The sequence below is a fragment of the Eurosta solidaginis genome, chromosome 1 (genome assembly GCF_040869045.1).
Source record: "Eurosta solidaginis isolate ZX-2024a chromosome 1, ASM4086904v1, whole genome shotgun sequence".
NCBI classification, from domain to species: Eukaryota; Metazoa; Arthropoda; class Insecta; order Diptera; family Tephritidae; genus Eurosta; species Eurosta solidaginis.
This window is the reverse complement of record NC_090319.1, coordinates 54,038,475-54,059,658: the sequence shown is the minus strand read 5'-3', so window position 1 is coordinate 54,059,658 and position 21,184 is coordinate 54,038,475. Positions and strand designations below refer to the sequence as shown.

Sequence of the window (21,184 nt, the reverse complement as noted above, 5' to 3'; positions counted from 1 at the left end):
GTGAAAATTTCATAAAAATGAAAAAAACGCAAAAAATTACAAACATATTCAACAAAAAATTACAAACATATTCCACAAAAAATAAGTCTCTTAGTCATAACGTATCCAAAACAATGCACAAAATCTACAAAAAGTTATTAAATTCACCAACTCAAATATTTTTAAGTTATTGATATGGCGAGAAACTAAAAACGAATTGGTTGGCTATGGTATGGTTATGGCGTTAGCGTTATGGTATGGCACCATTAATCGATTACATTGATTTCCATAAGGTAGGTTCGATCAGCTGTTTTATCTGGTTATGGTTTTATGGTTATAAGTCACCATTAATTGGCCCTTAATCCAACCATATAGTTGAGCCATGATTTGAATGATTATAAATTTACCTTTATTCAGTTTCTAACAGTGACAAAAACAAAAGTTTGTCTTTTTTGCGTTCGTTGTAGCAAGAAATTTTTCAAAACGTCTATAGTCAATTAGCTTCTTTTCCTACTGGGTAGTTCAAATGGTACATGCAATTCTATCGATTTCCAAAACTCACCTTTGGCCATCGCATCAAGTCGACTGGCCCATAGTGCAGCGCAGTAAAAAAATTTCGCCAAAGAAACGTGTATACATACATACAAATGTATTGGTATTTGAACCAGGCATGCTTAACGAACGAAACGATATCATTTCGTTACGATAATCAACGCTAATAAACGAAACGAAGTCACTTCGTTTCGTTTATTAACGTTAAGATCGTCAAATTAACGTTAATTTGACGTTCTTAACGTTGATAAACGAAACGAAATGACTTCGTTTCGTTTATTAACGTTGATTATCGTAACGAAATGATATCGTTTCGTTCGTTAAGCATGCCTGATTTGAACAGAGATCGGGCTTCTTTTTTGGTGGGCATTATGCTTGTGAAGTGTTTTTACGTGCTGTATATATGTATGTATGTATGCATTTGTATTTTTTTATGCTTAAACCTGTTGGATACCCTATCCAAAAAGTAATCAACTGGAAACACTAAATGTAACTCGAAGGAGTTTGACAGCGATTTGTATTAACGTTGAGTAAAAAGAAGAAGAGCAGCCGAAGCAGACGCATTTAATTCACATATATTTTATAACTTGTAATTTTTATTAATGTATTTGATAGTTCTAATGAAATAAACCTAATTTATATTGTCTGGGTAATAATAAACGGGGGATAAGGTCACAACAAAACCTAATACGGATGATCACATAGTGCACGCGCCATTAATGCACATTTTTGGGCACGTTGCACTATTTCAGGACAACGTTGTTTACGTACTAAACGGCAGTCTTGGAAGAAGCCTTCATTGCGCGGAAAGCCATGTGTGAAATCACGAAACGTTATTAGGCCGAGTCCCCAAATTTTACCGCCACGAAATTCACCTTCAAATTTCATACCATCAGAACGCCAAAATATGCCAAAACCATGAAACCAACCTTGCATAAATTCGCCTTCGTATCTACAAACACAAATTGTATAGAATTAGAATGGATGAGTTGTTAGTAATTTATGTAAATGAATAAATGATGTACGCTTACTTGGCACCATCTGAAAACCAAAGGCAACCCAAACCATGACTAAACCCATCATTAAATTGTCCATCATAACGTGTACCATCAGGAAATTGTAAATGCCCAACACCATGTTTTTGTCCACGTTGATCCCATTCTCCAATGTAACGTGTATTATCTTCATAACGCCAACCGCCTACTTTTACAAAGGAAGATGTTGTGTTTTCAGCACGACCCTGAGCGCCACCACCATCACCCCCACCACTAGCACCGCCACGATACACTTCGCTTGCGACAGCACCTGGAAATGCGTTCAAATGAAATAGTTAGTATTTTTAATTTAGGATATATCATCCCCACTGTATGTCACTTTTACTTACCTTGATCCTCGTAGTCGTCCATGCTGACTGTTCTTAGCTCGCTTTTGTGGATATTTTTAAGATTTTTATTGAATTATTTTTTTTTTTTAACTGAAATATAAAGTACAACGAAAATGCAATGTAAACTGACTGCCAAAAGCTGCGCTGGAATGGAATGCAGTGGAAAGTCACTCAAATTCTTGGCTGACAGTGCTACATTAAACTCATTAGCTTATCTTGGTTTGCGAAATGTAATATTAGCAAATTCTGCCAAAAGCAAAATCGAATGTGGAACAGAAATCGAAACCGACATCGCACCGACACTGAAACCGGAACAGAAACTTGGATTGAACCCTCACGCCATAGTCGTAACCATATCCATAACCATCTCCAATGTGATCGATTAATGGTGCCTTAACCTAAAAATCGTGAAAATTTCATAAAAATGAAGAAAACGCAAAAAATTACAAACATATTCCACAAAAAATAAGTATCTTAGTCAAAACGTATCCAAAACTATGAATAAAATCTACAAAAAGTTATTAAATTCACCAACTCAAATATTTTTAGGTTATGGATATGGCGGAAAACCAAAAACAAATTGTTTGGCTATAGTATGGTTATGGCGTTAGCGTTATGGTATGGCACCATTAATCGATTACATTGATTTCCATAAGGTAGGTTAGATCAGCTGTTTTATCAGGTTATGGTTTTATTGTTATAAGTCACCATTAATTGGCCCTTTGGCTATGATATGGTTATGGCTTTAGCGTTTTGGTATGGCACCATTAATTGATTACATTGATCTCCATAAGATTCGTTCGATCAGCTGTTTTATCTGATTATGGTTAAGTCACCAGTAATTGGCATTTATGCTTGTATGCGGTATTATTATGTTTTAATTCAAATCTCTGGGCGATTTAATCTTCAAAAAATAATGTTCTTGATGTACACATACCCACATTTTTAGAAGCATATCTGAGTATGATTTTCGGTTGTACTGGTGCTTAGAAAGGACTACTGCGAGATTCCTTCGACGACTGGATGGTTGATGTCAGATGGACAGTAACAAAGGCGAACGGTAAATCGGTTGACGGATAACGAAGAATAACCTGTGGAAACGGTGAACGATGACTGGTTGATGGTTACAGGTGCCCAAGATGGTGCCGTATAGATAGATAGATCAACGTTAAGCCGATATTGAATAACCGGTGGGTCGGTATCCAAATTACCGTGGATCAATGTCAAATAACCGATGAATCGTTGACCCATGAGTTTATGAATCTGAATTAATTTAATGACATGGTCTCGTTGTCGCGGTGGCTGTCGACGGACCAGTGTCGTCGGGATGAGAAAGGTACGAACCATAAATTGTATTCAATTCCACTTCCCTGCAACGCAAAAATAGTTGGTAACCGAAGTGTACAACCATAGTTGTGTTGTTGTTGTAGCGATAAGGTTACTCTCCGAAGGCTTTGGGGAGTGTTATCGATGTGATGGTCCTTCGCCGGATAGAGATCCGGTACGCTCCGGTAACACAGCTCCATTAAGGTGTTAGCCCGACCATCTCGGGAACGATTTATATGGCCACATTAAACCTTCAGGCCATCCCTCCCTCCCCACCCCCAAGTTCCATGAGGAGCTTGGGGTCGCTAGAGCCTCGTCTGCTAGTGAAACGAGATTCGCCGCTCGAAGGTGAGGTTGAAAATTGGGTTTGGAGAAGCTATATATTGCGCTGGCAACCTGAAAATGCCACCGTGGTGTGATGGTAGCGTGCTCCGCCTGCCACATCGTATGCCCTGGGTTCGCACCCCGGGCAAAGCAACATCAAAATTTTAGAAATAAGGTTTTTCAATTAGAAGAAATTTTTTCTAAGCGGGGTCGCCTTCGGCAGTGTTTGGCAAGCGCTCCCTGTGTATTTCTGCCATGAAAAGCTCTCAGTGAAAACTCGTCTGCCTTGCAGATGCCGTTCGGAGTCGGCATAAAACATGTAGGTCCCGTCCGGCCAATTTGTAGGGAAAATCAATAGGAGCACGACGCAAATTGGAAGAGAAGATCGACCTTAGATCTCTTCGGAGGTTATCGCGCCTTACATTTTTTTATTTAACCTGAAAAGGTTGCGCTACACAACCCTTTGGATCTGGTATTTTAGTCGCCTCTGACGACAGGCATACCTACCGCTGGTATATTCTAACCCCCTAACCACTAACGAGAGTGGGGGCTGAGCAGGATAAGGGAAGTGATCTGTTCACAGAAGGATTTGCTTTACCTTACTGAAAACCCTGCTTTCGATACTTTATTTTCCACCCACTCAAGGTAGCGATTATTTCACGAATGAAATGCATTCAAGTGTTCACTTGTATTGTGTCTGCGTGACTCATTCTCTTGCTGATTGTCTTTAAAGTGGGCGCATGCAGTGATAACAGTATAACATTTACCGCTTTCTCATATTAAAAGCTTCATTTCAGGTTTATATCTGTGCACAAAGTTATGACTGAAAGATGCTTGGGAGCTATCCCAGTGTTATGGACATGTTAATTCCAACTCCAATGCTCTCTTGTGTCTTCGAGTTGTGTGTGTAGCATACAAGTGTGCGGTATCGGCGTAAATCCCCTACTCTGAAAGTGTTCCAAATGGCTTTGTCTCTCAACGGCGCTGCAACAACTTCCAAATGGAGGAGTTTGACTGACTTCCCACGAGACGAAATATAGTCACTTTTAGTACCAGCTTCCATCTAGAGTCCTGCCTGCGAAATTAAGCTTTTTACTTCTTTCTCTCACCTACGCTCGAAGTGCAATCGTCAACCAAAAGAAACTCCTACATAACTTTCAAATCGAGTGGGGCTCTCATCTGAATTTGCTTCTATGGGTAAATGCGAATAAGGAAACCTTCTGCGTAAGAACGCATTTATTCATTCGCATAACTTGTCCAGATTAGATTCGATTTCTTGGTAAAGGGCTTTACATCATTTGAACAACCATGAGAGCGAGGTTTTTGCCATGAGTAAGCCCCGATATAGCACCGCTTTAAGAAGGGGCCTCGGGAGGAAACAAGTGGCAACGATCGGTTGAAGACAACACGCCTGCTTATAAAGGGTTCAATGGAGAGAGGTGATGATCAGGTCCAAGTCGTGTGAAAACAAATGAAAAGAGAAGGAAATTATTTGTGGTATGTCGAGAATAGAGAGAAGGCTGATAAGCCTAAGGAATTAAGCTACGTTACTCACGTTGTAACTCTGGTTATTCCTGAAAGGAGGAGCGAATGTGGAGCTTATTGATCACAGCAAAAGCCAATGGGTAGATATACACCGAATGGTGGAAAAAGAGCTGCTTAAGGCTATGATTGAGCTGATGTGGGATTCGATTCAAAGTGTTCTGGTACCTCTTCTAAGAACATATTCAGTCTAGTCTTCAATCGAACCTAACCTAACAATTTCACTAAAATTTTTACCAAACCGAAAATTTTCTTAAGTTGAAGTGCATACTTTTTGCCTGAATAAATTTTAGTGTACGCCAAATGTCTCTAATGCGCACACCCAAGTAAGACTTGTTTGGCTTCGCAGCTAGCAGCACCATTGAGTGATTTCCCACATCCAAATCTAATTAGCATATTTCACTGGAAACTATCAATGTTTTGACCAATTCTTATTCGCATTAGCTTAATTTTTCAGTGACAAGACTTCAGCTGAATGCCAGTCCAAGGGAGGAGGAGCTCAGTGTGCAAGAATATTTAACTACTGATTTAAAGATAAATACAACATTTATTGCTGGACGCATAGCACAAAGGTGGACCCGGATGACCAAAGAATACCGATTTGAATCTATGTGAATTTTTGTGCCATGAATAAAAAACTTAAGAGAGCAGAATAAAAGATAACTTGCGTTTATTAAAAAAATAGTGAATTATTAGTGGGCAGATTTGTGTGTAAATCGGGTTTGGTTGCGCCGCTTGTCAAGCAGTTTCAGATGCGCGCTCCTGCTCTACATGGAATATTTCGTACAAGCTCGTTCACTATGCAAAGGCAATATGGCAATGCGTAGGACGAGAAATATTGGGAATCAAGGGGTTATGGAGCGCAACCCTCTCAAGGGGTTGCCAGCGCAATTTATAACTTCTCCAACCCAATTGTCAACTTCATCTACAAGTGGCGAATCATGTTTCTTTAGCAGGCGTGACTCTGACCAACCCAAGTTCTTCATAGAACTAGGCGGTGGGGGCGAGCTGGTCTAGATTGTTCAATGTGCTCATATTAAATCGCTCCCGAGAGTAGGGTACAAACTCTGCTTGTTCTGGAACCTCTGGTGCTTGTTGCAGGAATTTACCGGATCTGTATCCAGAAAAGGACCATGAACATGGATAACACTCCCCAAATTTTGGGGAGTGTCTTTATTGTTCCAACAGCAACAACAACAACGACCTACTTAAGTCAACCGGAAAAATGGGTAGTCTCAACCGAAAAAAAGTTTATAATAGCATTGCTCATCTATTCATCGGTCTATTCGTCTGCCTATTTATCCGTGGGGTCATCATAACCCGCTAAAATTGTATGTGATCAACTTCGTAAGGTGGACTTAAAAACTGTATTTGACTATATTGAAAAAAAAAACCGCGTGGCGACGCCTACTAAGGCCGCTCGAATTTTTTAAAAATCTGCATCGACTTCAAAAACGGTTGTAGCCATTGTGGAAAAGACAAATGTGATAACTTCTGCATATATGTACGTCAAAATTACAAATAGAACCGATCACCTGATTTTTCATTGACTATCGTGGTCTCATTCTCAGGGCCGGATTAACAAGTAGGCAGAATAGGTAGTTGCCTAGGGCCCCCGATTTCAGAGGGCCCCTGAAAAATGAAAAAGGATTCTGAAATTTTCTTACAAACATAAAATTCTAGAGAGTGAAAGAAAAATATAAACAGAACTGATAATAATTTTTACTCAAATAAATAAAACTCATTTGACCGCATTCAAAAGGCGACGACCGACGAACTAGACAAGGTTCCTAAAAAGGACATTTGCGACTCATTTGACAAAATGTATTAGTGTGCAAAGATGTATATCGAAGTAAAAGGAGAGTATATTGACTATTAAAAAAGAATTGTCTCAAAATGTACACTGATTGTTTTTATTTTGAAAAATTTCGGTTATTTTTGGAACAGAGGGTGTAGAAGCCTTCAACTCTATTTGACTGCTATGCGTTCAGTGAGTAAGTCATTGCAAAGTGAAAAGGCAAATTTGAAAATGTGTGCTTTTTTGTACGGATCGTTAGAAGAGAGTTTAGTTTCATTCCGTGAAAAGTTCAATAATTTCGAGGAAAACACAAAACAATTATTACCTGGTGTGGGTTATACAGAATTCGTAAAACGTACTCGTCGTAGAAAAAAACAACCTAATGACGGAAATGCTCCAGAAGTAGAATTTTTGCCTCGCGATGATTTTAGTACAAAAGGTTTCCTCGAAATCATCGACAATTTTCACAGCGAAGGTATATGGAATTTTCAGAGAGATTTGCATATCTCATCAACTTTTCTCTAAGTGATGGAGACCTCCACGAATCTATAAATAACTTAGCTATTTTTTATTCTAGAGATTTGGAAAAATTTTTCATTGAAATGAAACAATTCCAAAGTTACGTGAACTCCAGATACACTGATGCACAAAAAACTCATAGTAATTTGTATAAGATTCTAATGGAAGATCAATTAGCCGATGTATTTCCTAACACAGAAATAGCTCTTCGGATTTTTTTAGCATTAATGATCACAAATTGTTCTGCCGAATGATCCTTCTCGCAATTAAAAAGAATCAAAGGTGCTGAAAGAGCTACAACGCGACAAGAGCGACTCGAAATGTTAGGTATACTTTGCATTGAGTCAGATTTATTGAACAAAATCGATATAATTCATGAATTTGCCGAAAACAAATGTAGAAAACGACATATTTAAAATGTAGATAGTAATTATATTGATATTATTACATTGTGACAATAAAATTTTTATGAAAGATATGTTTGTATTTTTCGAAAAAAGAAGGGAACGGACGTGAAAAAGGGCCCCAAATTGATGGTTGCCTAGGGTCCCGTTGAGGGTTAATTCGGCCCTGCTCATTCTATATCTGTTTCTACCACGCGCTGAAGATAGCTGGCCCTATGCGCTGCCATATTGAACATCCTGCCAAAACGCTTAAAAGTACCCATCTTGAACAGCCTATCAGGCAGTTGATGGATAAAATATTACACTTGTTTTATCCACAACACTATGCGATAAAATCAACTTTTTTTCTGGCTATTGGACCAAACCCACTTTTTTTGTAGAGATTGAGGCTTGACTAGACAAAATACTATCTCCGTTTTTCGAAGTTAGCCTCGAAAAAATAGATATCGGCTTTCGAAGTTCGAAATTCTACATTTCGAAATTAAATTTTTTTTTTGTTAAAGCGTTCAGCAAATTAAAATAGCAAAAATGTGGTCGTGGGCCGCTCTTTTCACTTATTTGAAGGGCTGAATTCTTTTTTTGAGAAATTTAATATAACAGCTGTTATACGGGGTGAAAAGCCTGACCACGGCGGCAAGGCTTGTTATACGAGGTGAAAAGTCAGACCACGGCAAAAGGCGGACCACGACCACATTTTTCATTTTTTAATTTGCTGAACGCGTTAACAAAAAAAAAATGAAATTTCGAAATGTAGAATTTCCAATATCTATTTTTTGGAGGCTAACTTCGAAAAACGGAGATAGTACTTTGTCTACTTAAGCCTCAATCTCTACAAAAAAGTGGGTTTTGTCAAATACCCAGCCGGCTGTTGCACAGTGTAATTATTGAGGATGTTGTTGTAATATTATTTATAACCGTATTTTCTTTTGAAAATAGAATTGCCCTAGACAATAATCACAAAATCGGTTGATTACCACGTCCACTTTCAATATAAAAATGAAAACTACACATATAGAATGTTATGGAAACGCATTTACGATGGAAGCAGTAAGGAAGGCGGTCGGCATGATGTGGTGGTGCACAGTGGCTAGTCATTGTTGGCTGGGGCGGGTCCTTGCCAACCTTACTGTTCCTGCGCCATAAACAGAAAAAAATTCTTATCATGCCTATCAAAACTCAACTGTCAAAAAGCGCAGAGACGACTCAAAACGCTTATAATTCAAAATAAAACAACATCCGGCCGAACCGGATGTCACGGACAGACCGTTAACATTCAAAACTTTAAATTCAAATTCAAAAAGAAGAAACTTAAAAAAAAATCTAACCCAAAAGGAGACAAAGCTAACCGAACCGGAAATGACCGGTTACTAGCTGATAAAATTTTAAAATCAAAAAAAAACGCTGAAAATAAAATTAAAAAAAAAGCTGAAAAGGGAAAATAAACAAAAAGGGCCGAATATACATGGGGGCGCCGCGAGTGGTGTTGCGACGCCCGGTGCTTATGTCCCACCCTCAAAAACCATGGCCACTGACGCACCTGATTTTCAGTGGCCCCTTACCTGTAAACCCTACGTGGTACCTTCTAAATAAATGTGGACGCCAGCATTCCCATATTATTTACAAGTTTATTCAGATTTCATTATTACTATCGTATATATGCATAAAAGAAATATATCAAGCTATACCTATATTTATGTCACCCCCTTTTTTTTCTTGACAAGGGTTATAAGCGCTTGGTGTGAGAAAAAAAAAATTGTAAATAAATGTGCTTATGAATAGTATATATATTACATACAAAGTAAAAATTTGGTTAAATGCCCTTTTTCTTTTCATTCACACACCTATTTTAGGGCTATAAAGTTTGGATACAAATTCCGATAATTGGGGCCCCCTTACAAAATTAATATGTTGTTGTAGTTTATTTTTGAGTTTAACAAAATATCAATTCGGTATAACGCATAGTATAATGACACCAATATATAATATGTACAGAAAATTGTTATAAACGCAACTTAGACTAAATTTGGGGTTTCACATATTCAAGTAAAACGTAAGCTTTTAAATTTACAGGAAAATTGACGGAATCGTTTTACATGTTCAGGTAAAACGTGAACTTTTAAATTCATAGAAAAATTAACGACATCGTTTTACATGTTCAGGTAAAACGTGAACTTTTAAATCTAATATATAAAATTCTTCTGTCACGGTTTTAGAGGCTGAACTCCTCCGAAACGGCTGAACCGATTCTTATGAAATTTTGTGAGCATATTGGATAGGTCTGAGAATCGGCCAACGTCTACCTTTTTTTTGCTACGTGTCTAGGGTCTTGAGATCAAAACGTGGACCCGGGTACCCCTAGAATGTGTTTATACAATATGGACATCAAATGAAAGCTGTTGATGAGTGCTATGGTACAGGATAATTTTCACACCCCTGGGTGACTAGGGTCTCGAGACATAGGCCAAAACGTGGACCCGGATACCCCTAGAATGTGTTTATACAATATGGATGTCAAATTAAAGCTGTTGATGAGTGCTATAGTACAGGATAATTTTCATACAACTGGGAAGATAGGGTCTCGAGATATAGCCCAAAACGTGGACCCGGGTACCCCTAGAATGTGTTTATACAATATGGATGTCAAATGAAAGCTGTTGGTGAGTGCTATAGTACAAGATAATTTACATACAACTGGGAGGCTAGGGTCTCGAGATATAGCCCAAAACGTGGACCAGGGTAGCCCTAGAATGTGTTTCTACAATATGGATATCAAATGAAAACTGTTGATGAGTGCTATAGTACAGGATAATTTTCATACAACTGGGAGGCTGAGGTCTCGAGATATATCCCAAAACGTAAACCCGGGTACCCCTAGAATGTGTTTATACAATATGGATATCAAATGAAAGCTGTTGATGAGTGCTATAGTACAGGATAATTTTTATAAACTGGGAGATTAGAGTCTCGAGATATAGCCCAAAAAGTGGACCCGGGTACCCCTAGAATGTGTTTATACAATATGGATATCAAATGAAAGCTGTTGATGAGTGCTATAGTACAGGATAATTTTCATACAACGGGGAGGCTGAGGTCTCGAGATATATCCCAAAACGTAAACCCGGGTACCCCTAGAATGTGTTTATACAATATGGATATCAAATGAAAGCTGTTGATGAGTGCTATAGTACAGGATAATTTTCATACAACGGGGAGGCTGAGGTCTCGAGATATATCCCAAAACGTAAACCCGGGTACCCCTAGAATGTGTTTATACAATATGGATATCAAATGAAAGCTGTTGATGAGTGCTATAGTACAGGATAATTTTTATAAACTGGGAGATTAGAGTCTCGAGATATAGCCCAAAAAGTGGACCCGGGTACCCCTAGAATGTGTTTATACAATATGGATATCAAATGAAAACTGTTGATGAGTGCTATAGTACAGGATAATTTTCATACAACTGGGAGGTTAGGGTCTCGAAATATAGCCCAAAACGTGGACCACGGGGAGGCTGAAGTCTCGAGATATAGCCCAAAACGTAAACCCGGGTACCCCTAGAATGTGTTTATACAATATGGATATCAAATGAAAGCTGTTGATGAGTGCTATAGTACAGGATAATTTTTATAAACTGGGAGGCTAGGGTCTCGAAATATAGCCCAAAACGTGGACCCGGATACACCTAGAATGTGTTTTTACTTTATGGGTATCAAATTGAAGCTGTTGATGTATGCTTTAGTACAGAGTAAGTTTTACACCGCTGGATGACTACGGTCTCGAGATATAGGCCAAAACATGGACCCGGATACACCTAGGATGTGTTTTTATATTATGAGTATCAAATTGAAGCTGTTGATGTGTGCTATAATACAGAGTAAGTTTTACACCTCTGAGGATTTAGGGTCTCGAGATATAGGCCAAAACATGGACCCGGATACCCCTAGAATGTGTGTGTATTATGGATAGCAAATGAAAGCTGTTGCTGAGACCTCTAAAGTTCATTGTGATATTCGATTTAGTCGCATCAGCCTAGCAAAACTGATAAATATGCATGCGAATGCGAATACCTATTTACATACGTCCTATTCGAGAAGAAGGCCAGAGACGGCCTGGGATTGGGATTAGGACTAGGACTGGGACTGAGACTCGGAGTGGGACTGGAACTGAGACTCGGAATGGGACTGGAACAAAATACATACCACCGTCTGGGACTGGCAATAAGAGATGAAGAAGAAGGAGAAAAACTTGAGATAAGAGAAAAGAGAGAAGGACTCAGAGAAAGAGATAGAATGAGACGAAGATGGAGATGAAGCGAAAAAGACGGAGGGAGGAGTGAATAAAAAGATTAGGCAAAAGTGTAGAGGGGTAGGGCAGAGTTGAACGGAAAAAGCTTATTAAAATGTATGCAGATGGGCCAAATTTAGGGCAGAACAACGTCTGCCGGGTCTGCTAGTTTATGGTAAAATTAACGACATCGTTTTACATGTTCAGGTAAAACGTGAACTTTTAAATTTATAGTAAGACTAACGACATCGTTTTACCTGTTCAGGCAAAATGTGAACTTTTAAAATTATAGTAAAATTAATGAAATCGTTTTACATGTTCAGGTAAAACGTAAACTGTTTTGCATTTATCAGTCAGTGCTGGTATTGTTTTTTTTTTTTTTTTTCTTGCTTCTAAGTTAATTAAACCTATCTACTTAACTTTACGTTACGTCTACCTTTTTTTTTGCATGGTATAATAAGTTAACTTTACTACAAGTGGATGCAGCTTGTTCTCCTTACCTTAGGTATATGCATGTATGTATGTATTACGTGTTAGGATTCTATACTAGGGTGATAGCCTTGAATTTGAATATGTTTGTATATTAATAATATATGTTGTTGCAGAGTCAAAAAAAAATTTAAAGAACATGGTTGAGGCTACAAATACGTATATTTAGTTCAGTATTGGAACGAACTCACCGCTTTAACTGCTGATATTCGTTGTCGCAATTGGGATGGCCGCAGGCCTATGTTCGCTGCCCTGTGATTGTTATTGTAGCTGGTATTATTGTAGCCCGTATGGTCGTAGCTGATAAGGTTGCGGCTAGTATTGTTGTAGCCGGTATGGTCGTAGCTGATAGGGTTGCGGTTAGTATTGTTGTAGCCGTTATGGTCGTAGCGGATAAGGTTGCGGCTAGTATTGTTTTCGGTGGTACCGCTTGTTGTAGGTGTTAAAATTAGTGGCAGCAGGCCTATGTTCGCGGCCCTGCTGCGTGCGTTGCAACAGGTGGTGGCGGTACGTTTGGTGGTTGTTGCGCTCGTGGTTGGCGCTAATGAAGGGGTTGGGGGAGGTACTACCGATGGTGATGCCCGTGATAATAGTAGGCGCCGTTGGTGGTGGTTGGCGCTTTGGGTCGAGGTAACCGAGTCAACCGGGTGGCGATAAAGCTTCGTGCTACCCTTCACCAGCCGGATGACTTGGCTATTTTGACGTTGATTGTATTACGCGGCAGCGTACTGCTGGCCCTGGAGGCGGAGGTGGTGTCGGACGCTTTTCCGCAGGTGGTAGTGTTCTTCGTAAACGTAGAGGAAGGGGTTTATCTCACTAGGTGTGACTGCGAACGCCGACCTACTTCAACTGGATCTTGTGTCCACATAACACAACCGGTGCAAGGTTTATTACCACCCAAAATAGACGCGTAGAAACGAGATTTGTCGGAAAGAACGGTTTCGGTGCTTTGCGCTATCGACTCTTTCCTAGTTTCTGGACAATTACCTGCTTACGCGCTCAGCCGGCGAGGATGTTTCGTGATTAGTTGAGTATCGTTGGGGATGCGCAGTGAGCAATAAGGTTACCAAAGCAGTATAGTTGAATATCGTTGGGGATGCGAAGTGAGCAATGAGGTTACTAAAGCAGTGTATTAGCGGAGCTTGACGCCTTTGCTGCTGAAGTTATGCCCCTAGATGTCATATATTCCCATTTGTATAATTGTAGGGCCGCCAAAATTTCGCTCACGCAATTTTCCACCCTTCCCCTTTTTCTTTTTGCCGGAAACTCATGGCAATTTTCGCTAGTGATCGCCCGTCTGTCTTTTTCCTTGTTTTTTTTCGATACTTTTTATCGCAACTTTCGCCCCATCACTAGGTGTTCGCGCGGACACGCTCCCAAGTGGACCGTAACCGTAGACCGTAGCAGCAGACCGTAACAAGAACACACATACAAGTTCGAGACCTGTGGACTCCACAGCTTATTTTCATGTATTTGGCGATTTAGAATGAATATTCTTCATAAGAATAAATTTACACAGCAATTTCAGATAATAATAAATGGAGTGGGAACGATCGACTTCGCTATTTCCCGAAATATTTTCATATCCAGCTCCATGATTCCACTACTAGAGGTTTGTTCTTCAATGATGACAGATCTTTGACACTCCCAAATTGAAAAATCTGGACGGGTTGCTTTTACGAAGTTAGGAAAAGGGGGAATAATTCAATCCCCTTCAGTTAAATTGTAGTAGACAAGTATCTTTGGTAGTATATTAGAAGTGATAATAAATTTGTAAATGCCAAAAGTTTTTGGGGAAATAATTCGTTTTCTACTAAATATTTCGTGAATTGATAAAGTTATGTTGTTTTGGTCATTCTTTCGGAAATTGTTTGAAGAATGCCGTACGTTACAATTTTATTAAAAAATACACTATCTCAATTTTTTTTCCAAAACTCCCTACTAGAGCATACGTCCAATAATGAAAAGCATTCTGAGATGGAGCGTTCTTCAATCTACCTCTAATATGGGGCGGTTTTGTGACAAATCCTGTTGTGGGAAATTTTTGAAAAATATTTTGAGATAGCATGATTTTGAACAGGCAGCCGACTCAGCAGCCGCAATGAACTGACAAAAACAAAAATAAAAGAAAATGGCTTATTGTCTTAGAACTTTATATTCCTACCTTGACTTTGACAGAAGAGTTACGCTTTTGTGCGGTCCTGCTACACAGAGAGTATTTACCTTTTTATTCTGAATTTCGGAAAGCCCTTTTCCGTTAAGTATTCATGGAAGCTTTCCGGATAAACCGTTAATTTAGAATATTCGGAATACGTCGATTTGACACTACCTCACGAGGTCCGAATATGCATAATATTCCAAATATAAACCGATTCTCCAAATTCTTAAATGGAGACGAATGTTCCGAACATACAGAAAAATAGAACAGCAGGTCGACTTTTAATACGCGCCCGAAAATAAAGTGTCAAAAACGCGTATTGACCTCGATAACAATAATTCGAAGGCGAAAATAAACATTTTAGCTCGTTCAAAAGATATTGACGAAAAACCGAAAAATGACCCCTGGTTGCGTTGGCGGCCTTTAGCCGAGTTTGTAAAAAATTACCCTGGGCGGTCCACCAATGAGGTGGGATCAAAATTAAATGCGTGCAAAATTCCTTTGTACACAAAATCTTTTTCAGTGCACAAAAACATTACAAAAACCACATGAAAATTGCCAACTTCAACTGCAAATATCTCCGGATAGATATACAATTTTTCTTTTCCGCCTTAGATTATTGTTGTCGAGGTCACCTCTCTCGATATTTTTCGACGCGTATTAGCAGTAGACTCCTGTTCTAAACTTTTACCTGTATAAGTTGTGACGGACTTTTCCTTTGGCTGGGGTATGCTCAGTTCGTCCAGGATCCCTGTGGAAAGAGAAAATGATCCCTATCGTCTCCTTTTAAAGAGAAAGACCCTGTTTAAATTTCGAAAGGTTATAACTTGTTTTATTCAATTTAATTTCTACACTACTCTTAGGGCTAAGGGCCGCGGAGGTGGAAAAACCACCACTTCCTACTAGTCGGGGGAGTTGGAAAACCCCCACCGAGTATAATCTTAAAGAATACCCTATTCTTCCTGAAGGTTGCGGAGGTAGAGAAACCACCACAATCCCTCTAACGATGGGGTTGGAGAAACCCCCAAAGTCTCTAAGCAATATATAAGGGTATTTATGTTTTACATCATATGTATGTGTACGGATAGAAATTCAATATTATATATATGTATATATTAGGGCGGGTCGATTTAAAAATCGCTTATTGCTCTGTGAAAATCGTATTCTAGGGATCAAAATAAGAAACTTTGCCGAAGGAACCATACCTCTAAAACGAATTCTGATGCCAAGCAATTTTACGATCTGCAATTGTGTCACATTGATACCTTCATTTTTTAAAACGGTTGAATAAAAAACCCACACAACTATGTTTACGACATGCAAATGCATCACAGTGATGCCTTGGTTTTAAAAGGGGGTTGTAAAAACGCAAATTTCTAATAATTTTTTAATAATCTTTTCTATTACTAAATTAAATTCATTTTTTTCATTTACATATGTTCTGATTAAATAAATTTCTAAAGAGAAAAATAAACTCCAAAAAGAAAAAACATAGGCATTTCAAAGTGGGATTTTTCAAAATTTGCCCCTAGGACCCAAATGAGGGACATCAGAATTCGTTTTAGAGGTATGGTTCCTTCGGCAAAGTTTCTTATTTTGATCCCTAGAATATGATTTTCACAGAGCAATGGGCGATTTTTTTGCCTCCCCACAAATCGACCCGGCCTAATATATATATATATACATTAGAGTGTTTTAAAAAATGACAATTTATATGAATTCGAAAGCGATTCATAAATATTCAGATAAGATGGGCAAATATATAGGTTGGAATGTGTGGGCCCTAAAGCCGGTGGATTTGGGTCCTCACACTCTCCCCTCACCTGCCGCAAGCAGAGTTACTCTTACCAGGCCTGTCCTGGTGATCCTCACCCGATAAGTACGACCATCTACATTCCGGTGGAACGTCCTCTTTCGCCGCTTCATTGGGGTAGCGTGTGCCAATTTCTACTGCTTATGTGTGTCAACGTGTGTATGTTTTGTGTGTATGTTTGGCGCCTGATAATTGTTCACTAAAGGGGACTTGCGCCTGATGTTCGACTCGATGTTTCTTTTCTCTATGGGATAATCTCTCGCTTCCAGGGTTGGGGCTTGCACTAGTGCTGTGTGCCACCCACTCCGGTCGCCGTCTACCATCTGTTGATTATTGCTTATGGCTGCGCGTTCGGCTCTGGAACCATTTGCACCTGAATTGACGAGTGCTAGCGAACAACATATCGATACCGTGCTGTAATCTGTCTGATCTTCTTCTGTGACCTGGGCTGCTTGCGATGTTGACGTGCGTGGCGTTGCTCTTATGCTCTTACGGGCGCGTGTTGTTGCTATCGTCGTCGACCGTCTCGTTTGTTCCCCGATGGGAACTTCGGTGAAGCCCTCATTCGGGGCTTGGCGAGACGCCTTCGACTTACCACGCTCACGGGGTGAACGTATTCTTCTTTCTGCTGCCGGACTTGCTTCTTCTTCGACTGTCGCCTGATGGTACGCTTTTAGATCGCTTATATGTGCCGTTCTCCTTTTGCCGTTATGCACCTTGTCTAGCTCGACGATCACCTGGGATACGAAGTTCGTTACAAGATGAGGCCCAATAGTGCTAGTGTCATCTCTGGAAACAACTCATCTCATGTCTAATGCTCCTTCCCAGTGAATTGCGCTATCATCCTCTTGATGTTACGATTCGCTCTCTTTGTCGGGTTCTCTTGCGGTATATACGGTGCCGTTAGCTGGTGCTTTGTGCCAACCTCTTGTAAAAATTTCTTAAAATGCCTGCTCGTGAACTGTGCTCCATTGTCCGTGATTAGGATTTTAGGCGCGCCAAAATCCTCTCCCTCATACCTCTGATCACATTCTCCGTCCGTCGCCTTCCGTATTGCTATGATCTCTACCCATTTCGAGAATTTATCCACGAAATCTGCGCAAACAGTAGCAGACAGTTCGTCGGAAATCTGCGTGAGCATCTTACCTGCAGCTTGTTGTTGGCTGGGCTTGTAGACTTGGCATGTATGGCATTGTTGCACGTACTTCCATACGTCTCTAAACATTCCAGGCCAGTAGTACCTTATCATTGCACGCGAGATGGATTTCCATATAACCATGTGTCCTGCGCTCGGTGAGTCGTGTATTTCGTTGAGCACTCTTCTCCTTTCTGGTGTTGGTACGCATAGTTTCCACGGTACCGCATCCTCGCCATCCATTTGACTCCCTATTCTGCGATACAACCGCCCTTCCTCCATCACGTAATCGGGGAATTACTCCGGCTCCTTCTTTACTTCGGCCATCTTCGTTGTATACCATTTGCATGTGATAGCATCCTCCTGTATGCTTCCCAAAACTTCTTCCAGTGTCTGCCTTGAGAGTGCGTCTGCGACCACATTCATTTTGCCTTTTCTGTATTGTATGTCGAACGAATACTGCTGTAATTCAAGAGCTCATCTTGCGATCCGGCCTGATGTACTTTCGATCGCGTTCAACTATTTTAACGCCAAGTGATCGGTGATTACCGTAAAATTGTACCCCTCCGAGTATGGCCTCATTATCCTGGTAGCCCAAACGATGGCTAGACACTCCTTCTCCGTTGCCGAGTAGTTTGTTTCGGCCTTATTCAACCGACGGCTCGCGTACGCTATCACTCGTTCCTCGTCGTCTAACCCCTCAGTAAGAACTGCACCAAGGCCGTAATCGCTCGCATCAGTCAGCAACCGGAACCTCTTTGTAAAATCTGGACACGCCAGTGTTGGTGCTTGTATGAGCGCGTTCTTCAACGCTTCGAATGCAACCTGTTGCTCCTCGCACCATTTCCACTTCCTTCCTTTCTTCAACATTGATATTAGTGTGTGTGCAACCCTGAAAAGTCGGGTACGAACCTTCGGTACCACGAAACTACTCCTAGGAATCGCCTTACCTCCCGTATGTGGCGGCGTCAGCTCCTTGATGGCGGCGATTTTGTCAGGGTCCGTATGGATACCCTCTTCGCTGACCACGTGACCTAGATATTTTAAACTTTTCTTAAAAAATCACATTTCTCCGAATTGATCTTCAAGTTGGCTTGTCTTAGTCTCTCGAAAACTTCTCTCAGGTGGGTGATATGCTCTTCCAGAGTCGCGCTAGTAATTATTATATCGTCTAGGTAGGCAAACGCGTGTGGTTCCAACTCTGGGTAAATGACTCGATAGAGTGCAATCCGAACGGCATCACCCTCCACTGGTACAATCCCTGTCCGGGCACCGTAAATGCTGTGAAATGCTTACTACTTTCTTCCATCGGGATTTGCCAATAACCGTTTTTGAGATCCAAGCTGCTTATAAACCGCGCGCTTCGTAATCTATCTAAAATGTGCTGTATTCGGGGTAGTGGGTAAGCGTCTGGTATTGAGCGAGCATTGAGTTGTCGATAAACGACGCAGAGTATCCATTTGCCGTTGTTCTTTCGGACCAGAACTGGTGGATTTGGGTCCTCACAAAGTTAACCTGCCCAATGAGTACATTTCGTTATGGCATCTCCGTTATTTACTAATGACATTTTTACGTGAATCGATTTAATAGTCGAGGGTTTGACGTTGAACGATGATTTTTGAATTGGTTTAGGCTTCGTATGTTCATAGGTTTACGAAAGTGCACGATTCCTTGGTGTCCGTACTTTTCATAAAACTTATGTTTAGCCACACTAATAGATCATGGCATAGTTAATAAATTCATCATAAAATGAAAATAAATGTTCTAAGGAATTATGCGGTTAAGTACTTATCGGGTATTTGTAAACTGATTGCTTCCTATTTCTAATACTAATATTTTTCCAAAATTCGCAAAGAAACAACACAGTTAACGGATATCAATTCGATTTGGGAGAAAAATGGCTGCAATTGTCAAAAAATGTGTCTGTCGAGCGAACCTCATGAATCATGATCCAGCTCAAAGTTCAAACATTTTTAAAGCCATAAAGCTTCATGGCTGACACCCGATCGAAAAATTTGGCACAGAGTGTAGGAAAAATTTAAAATATTGTAACGAATTTTAGGAAATCCTTGTTATTATACACCTTCTGCAACCTCTCTGAAGTTGGCAAGACAACTTTTACGTGGAAAAAAATTACCTATTGGGAAAATTGCCGTGAATTTGCCGTAATTTATCCGTGAAACAAAAAAATTTGCCGTGCCATATTTTAGAAAATACAGGGTGGCACGCTAACTTCACGTGAAGTTAGCGTGCCACCTTCAGAAAACCACCTTAGAGACCAGCTAGGAAAATAATTCTTGCACACGAATTTGCCGTAAATTTGCCGTAGATAAGTGGCATATTATATAATTTCGAAAAAAAAAAATTTTACTTTTTTTTATGGTGCACCGCCAACTTCACGTGAAGTTAGCGTGCCACTTTTCGAAACCCACCTTAGACACCAGTTAGGAAAATAATTCTTGCACGTGAATTTGCCGTGAAACAAAAAAATTTGCCGCGGCCATGTTTTAGAAAATACAGGGTTGCACGCCAACTTCACGTGAAGGGGGTTTTCTGAGGGTGGCACGCTAACTTCACGTGAAGTTGGCGTGCCACCCTGTATTTTCTAAAATATGGCCACGACAAATTTTTTTGTTTCACGGATAAATAACGGCAAATTCACGGCAATTTTCCCAATAGGTAATTTTTTTCCACGTAAAAGTTGTCTTGCCAACTTCAGAGAGGTCCTTCTGCAAACGTTCGAACCGCTAAATTGTCGAACAAATAACTCCAATATTCAGTAATGCAAAATGGTCTTTGTTAGACTACTTTGAGAGTAATTCACAATAACATTAATACTTCACAACTAATTGCGTGTTTAAATCAAACTGATTACTCAGTTTGCGCTGCTTTTATACTCTCCGTTGCTTCATGTACACAAGAGTGGCAGCTTGCTTTATTGTTGTGCCTTTATTTACTAACAGCTTAGTGATGCTAAAATTCGCCGCAATATTATATTCGACGAAAGGCGGAAGGTTTAAAAGACAGCGTTGAAGCACCCAGCGATGTCGATGTTCCACCCGCCCGCTCTTCACAATAATTGCTACTGGAGCATTGCACGGTTGGTACGGGACAAATCTTTTTTTAATTTTCGGGCCTTAACTAAAGAAAATCTATAACTTTTTCAGACGAAGTTTTTAGTGCATTAGGATTGTATGGTTAGATTAGGTGGTAGCTGCCCTGATAAGGAAAGCTCAATTGGACAACACGAAGGTCCGTTGTGATACCACATACAACAAATATAACGGTGACTTAGATCTAGCTACTTATAGAATCGTTGGGTAGCACCGATAAAGCGCCGAATTATACCGATCTCAACTTTGGATAAATCCTCGGGAGATCCAAGTGAGTCGCGACCGAAGTACTTTCGCCTAGTTCTGGCAAAAGCTGGGCAATCAAGCATAAAGTGATTTGGTGATTCCACCTCATCATCCT

General features: G+C 40.1%; 2 protein-coding genes across 2 annotated transcripts in view; both read right to left on the bottom strand.

The window, feature by feature from the left end:
• Window positions 1-1,091: 1,091 nt before the first annotated feature.
• LOC137253467 (MORN repeat-containing protein 4 homolog) lies at window positions 1,092-2,050 on the bottom strand. Its single transcript, XM_067790439.1, has 3 exons — window positions 1,916-2,050; window positions 1,563-1,836; window positions 1,092-1,483 (listed from the first exon to the last, which is right to left on the bottom strand). The coding sequence occupies exons 1-3, from the start codon at window positions 1,935-1,937 to the stop codon at window positions 1,216-1,218; spliced, it is 564 nt and encodes a 187-aa protein (XP_067646540.1). The 5' UTR covers window positions 1,938-2,050; the 3' UTR covers window positions 1,092-1,215.
• A 101-nt stretch (window positions 2,051-2,151) lies between these two features.
• LOC137253459 (uncharacterized) overlaps window positions 2,152-21,184 on the bottom strand; it is a 146,652-nt gene continuing 127,619 nt past the window's right edge. Inside the window, exon 5 of the mRNA XM_067790425.1 lies at window positions 2,152-2,313. Coding sequence (XP_067646526.1) covers window positions 2,152-2,313 — 162 coding nt within the window. The remainder of the gene's footprint in view (window positions 2,314-21,184) is intronic.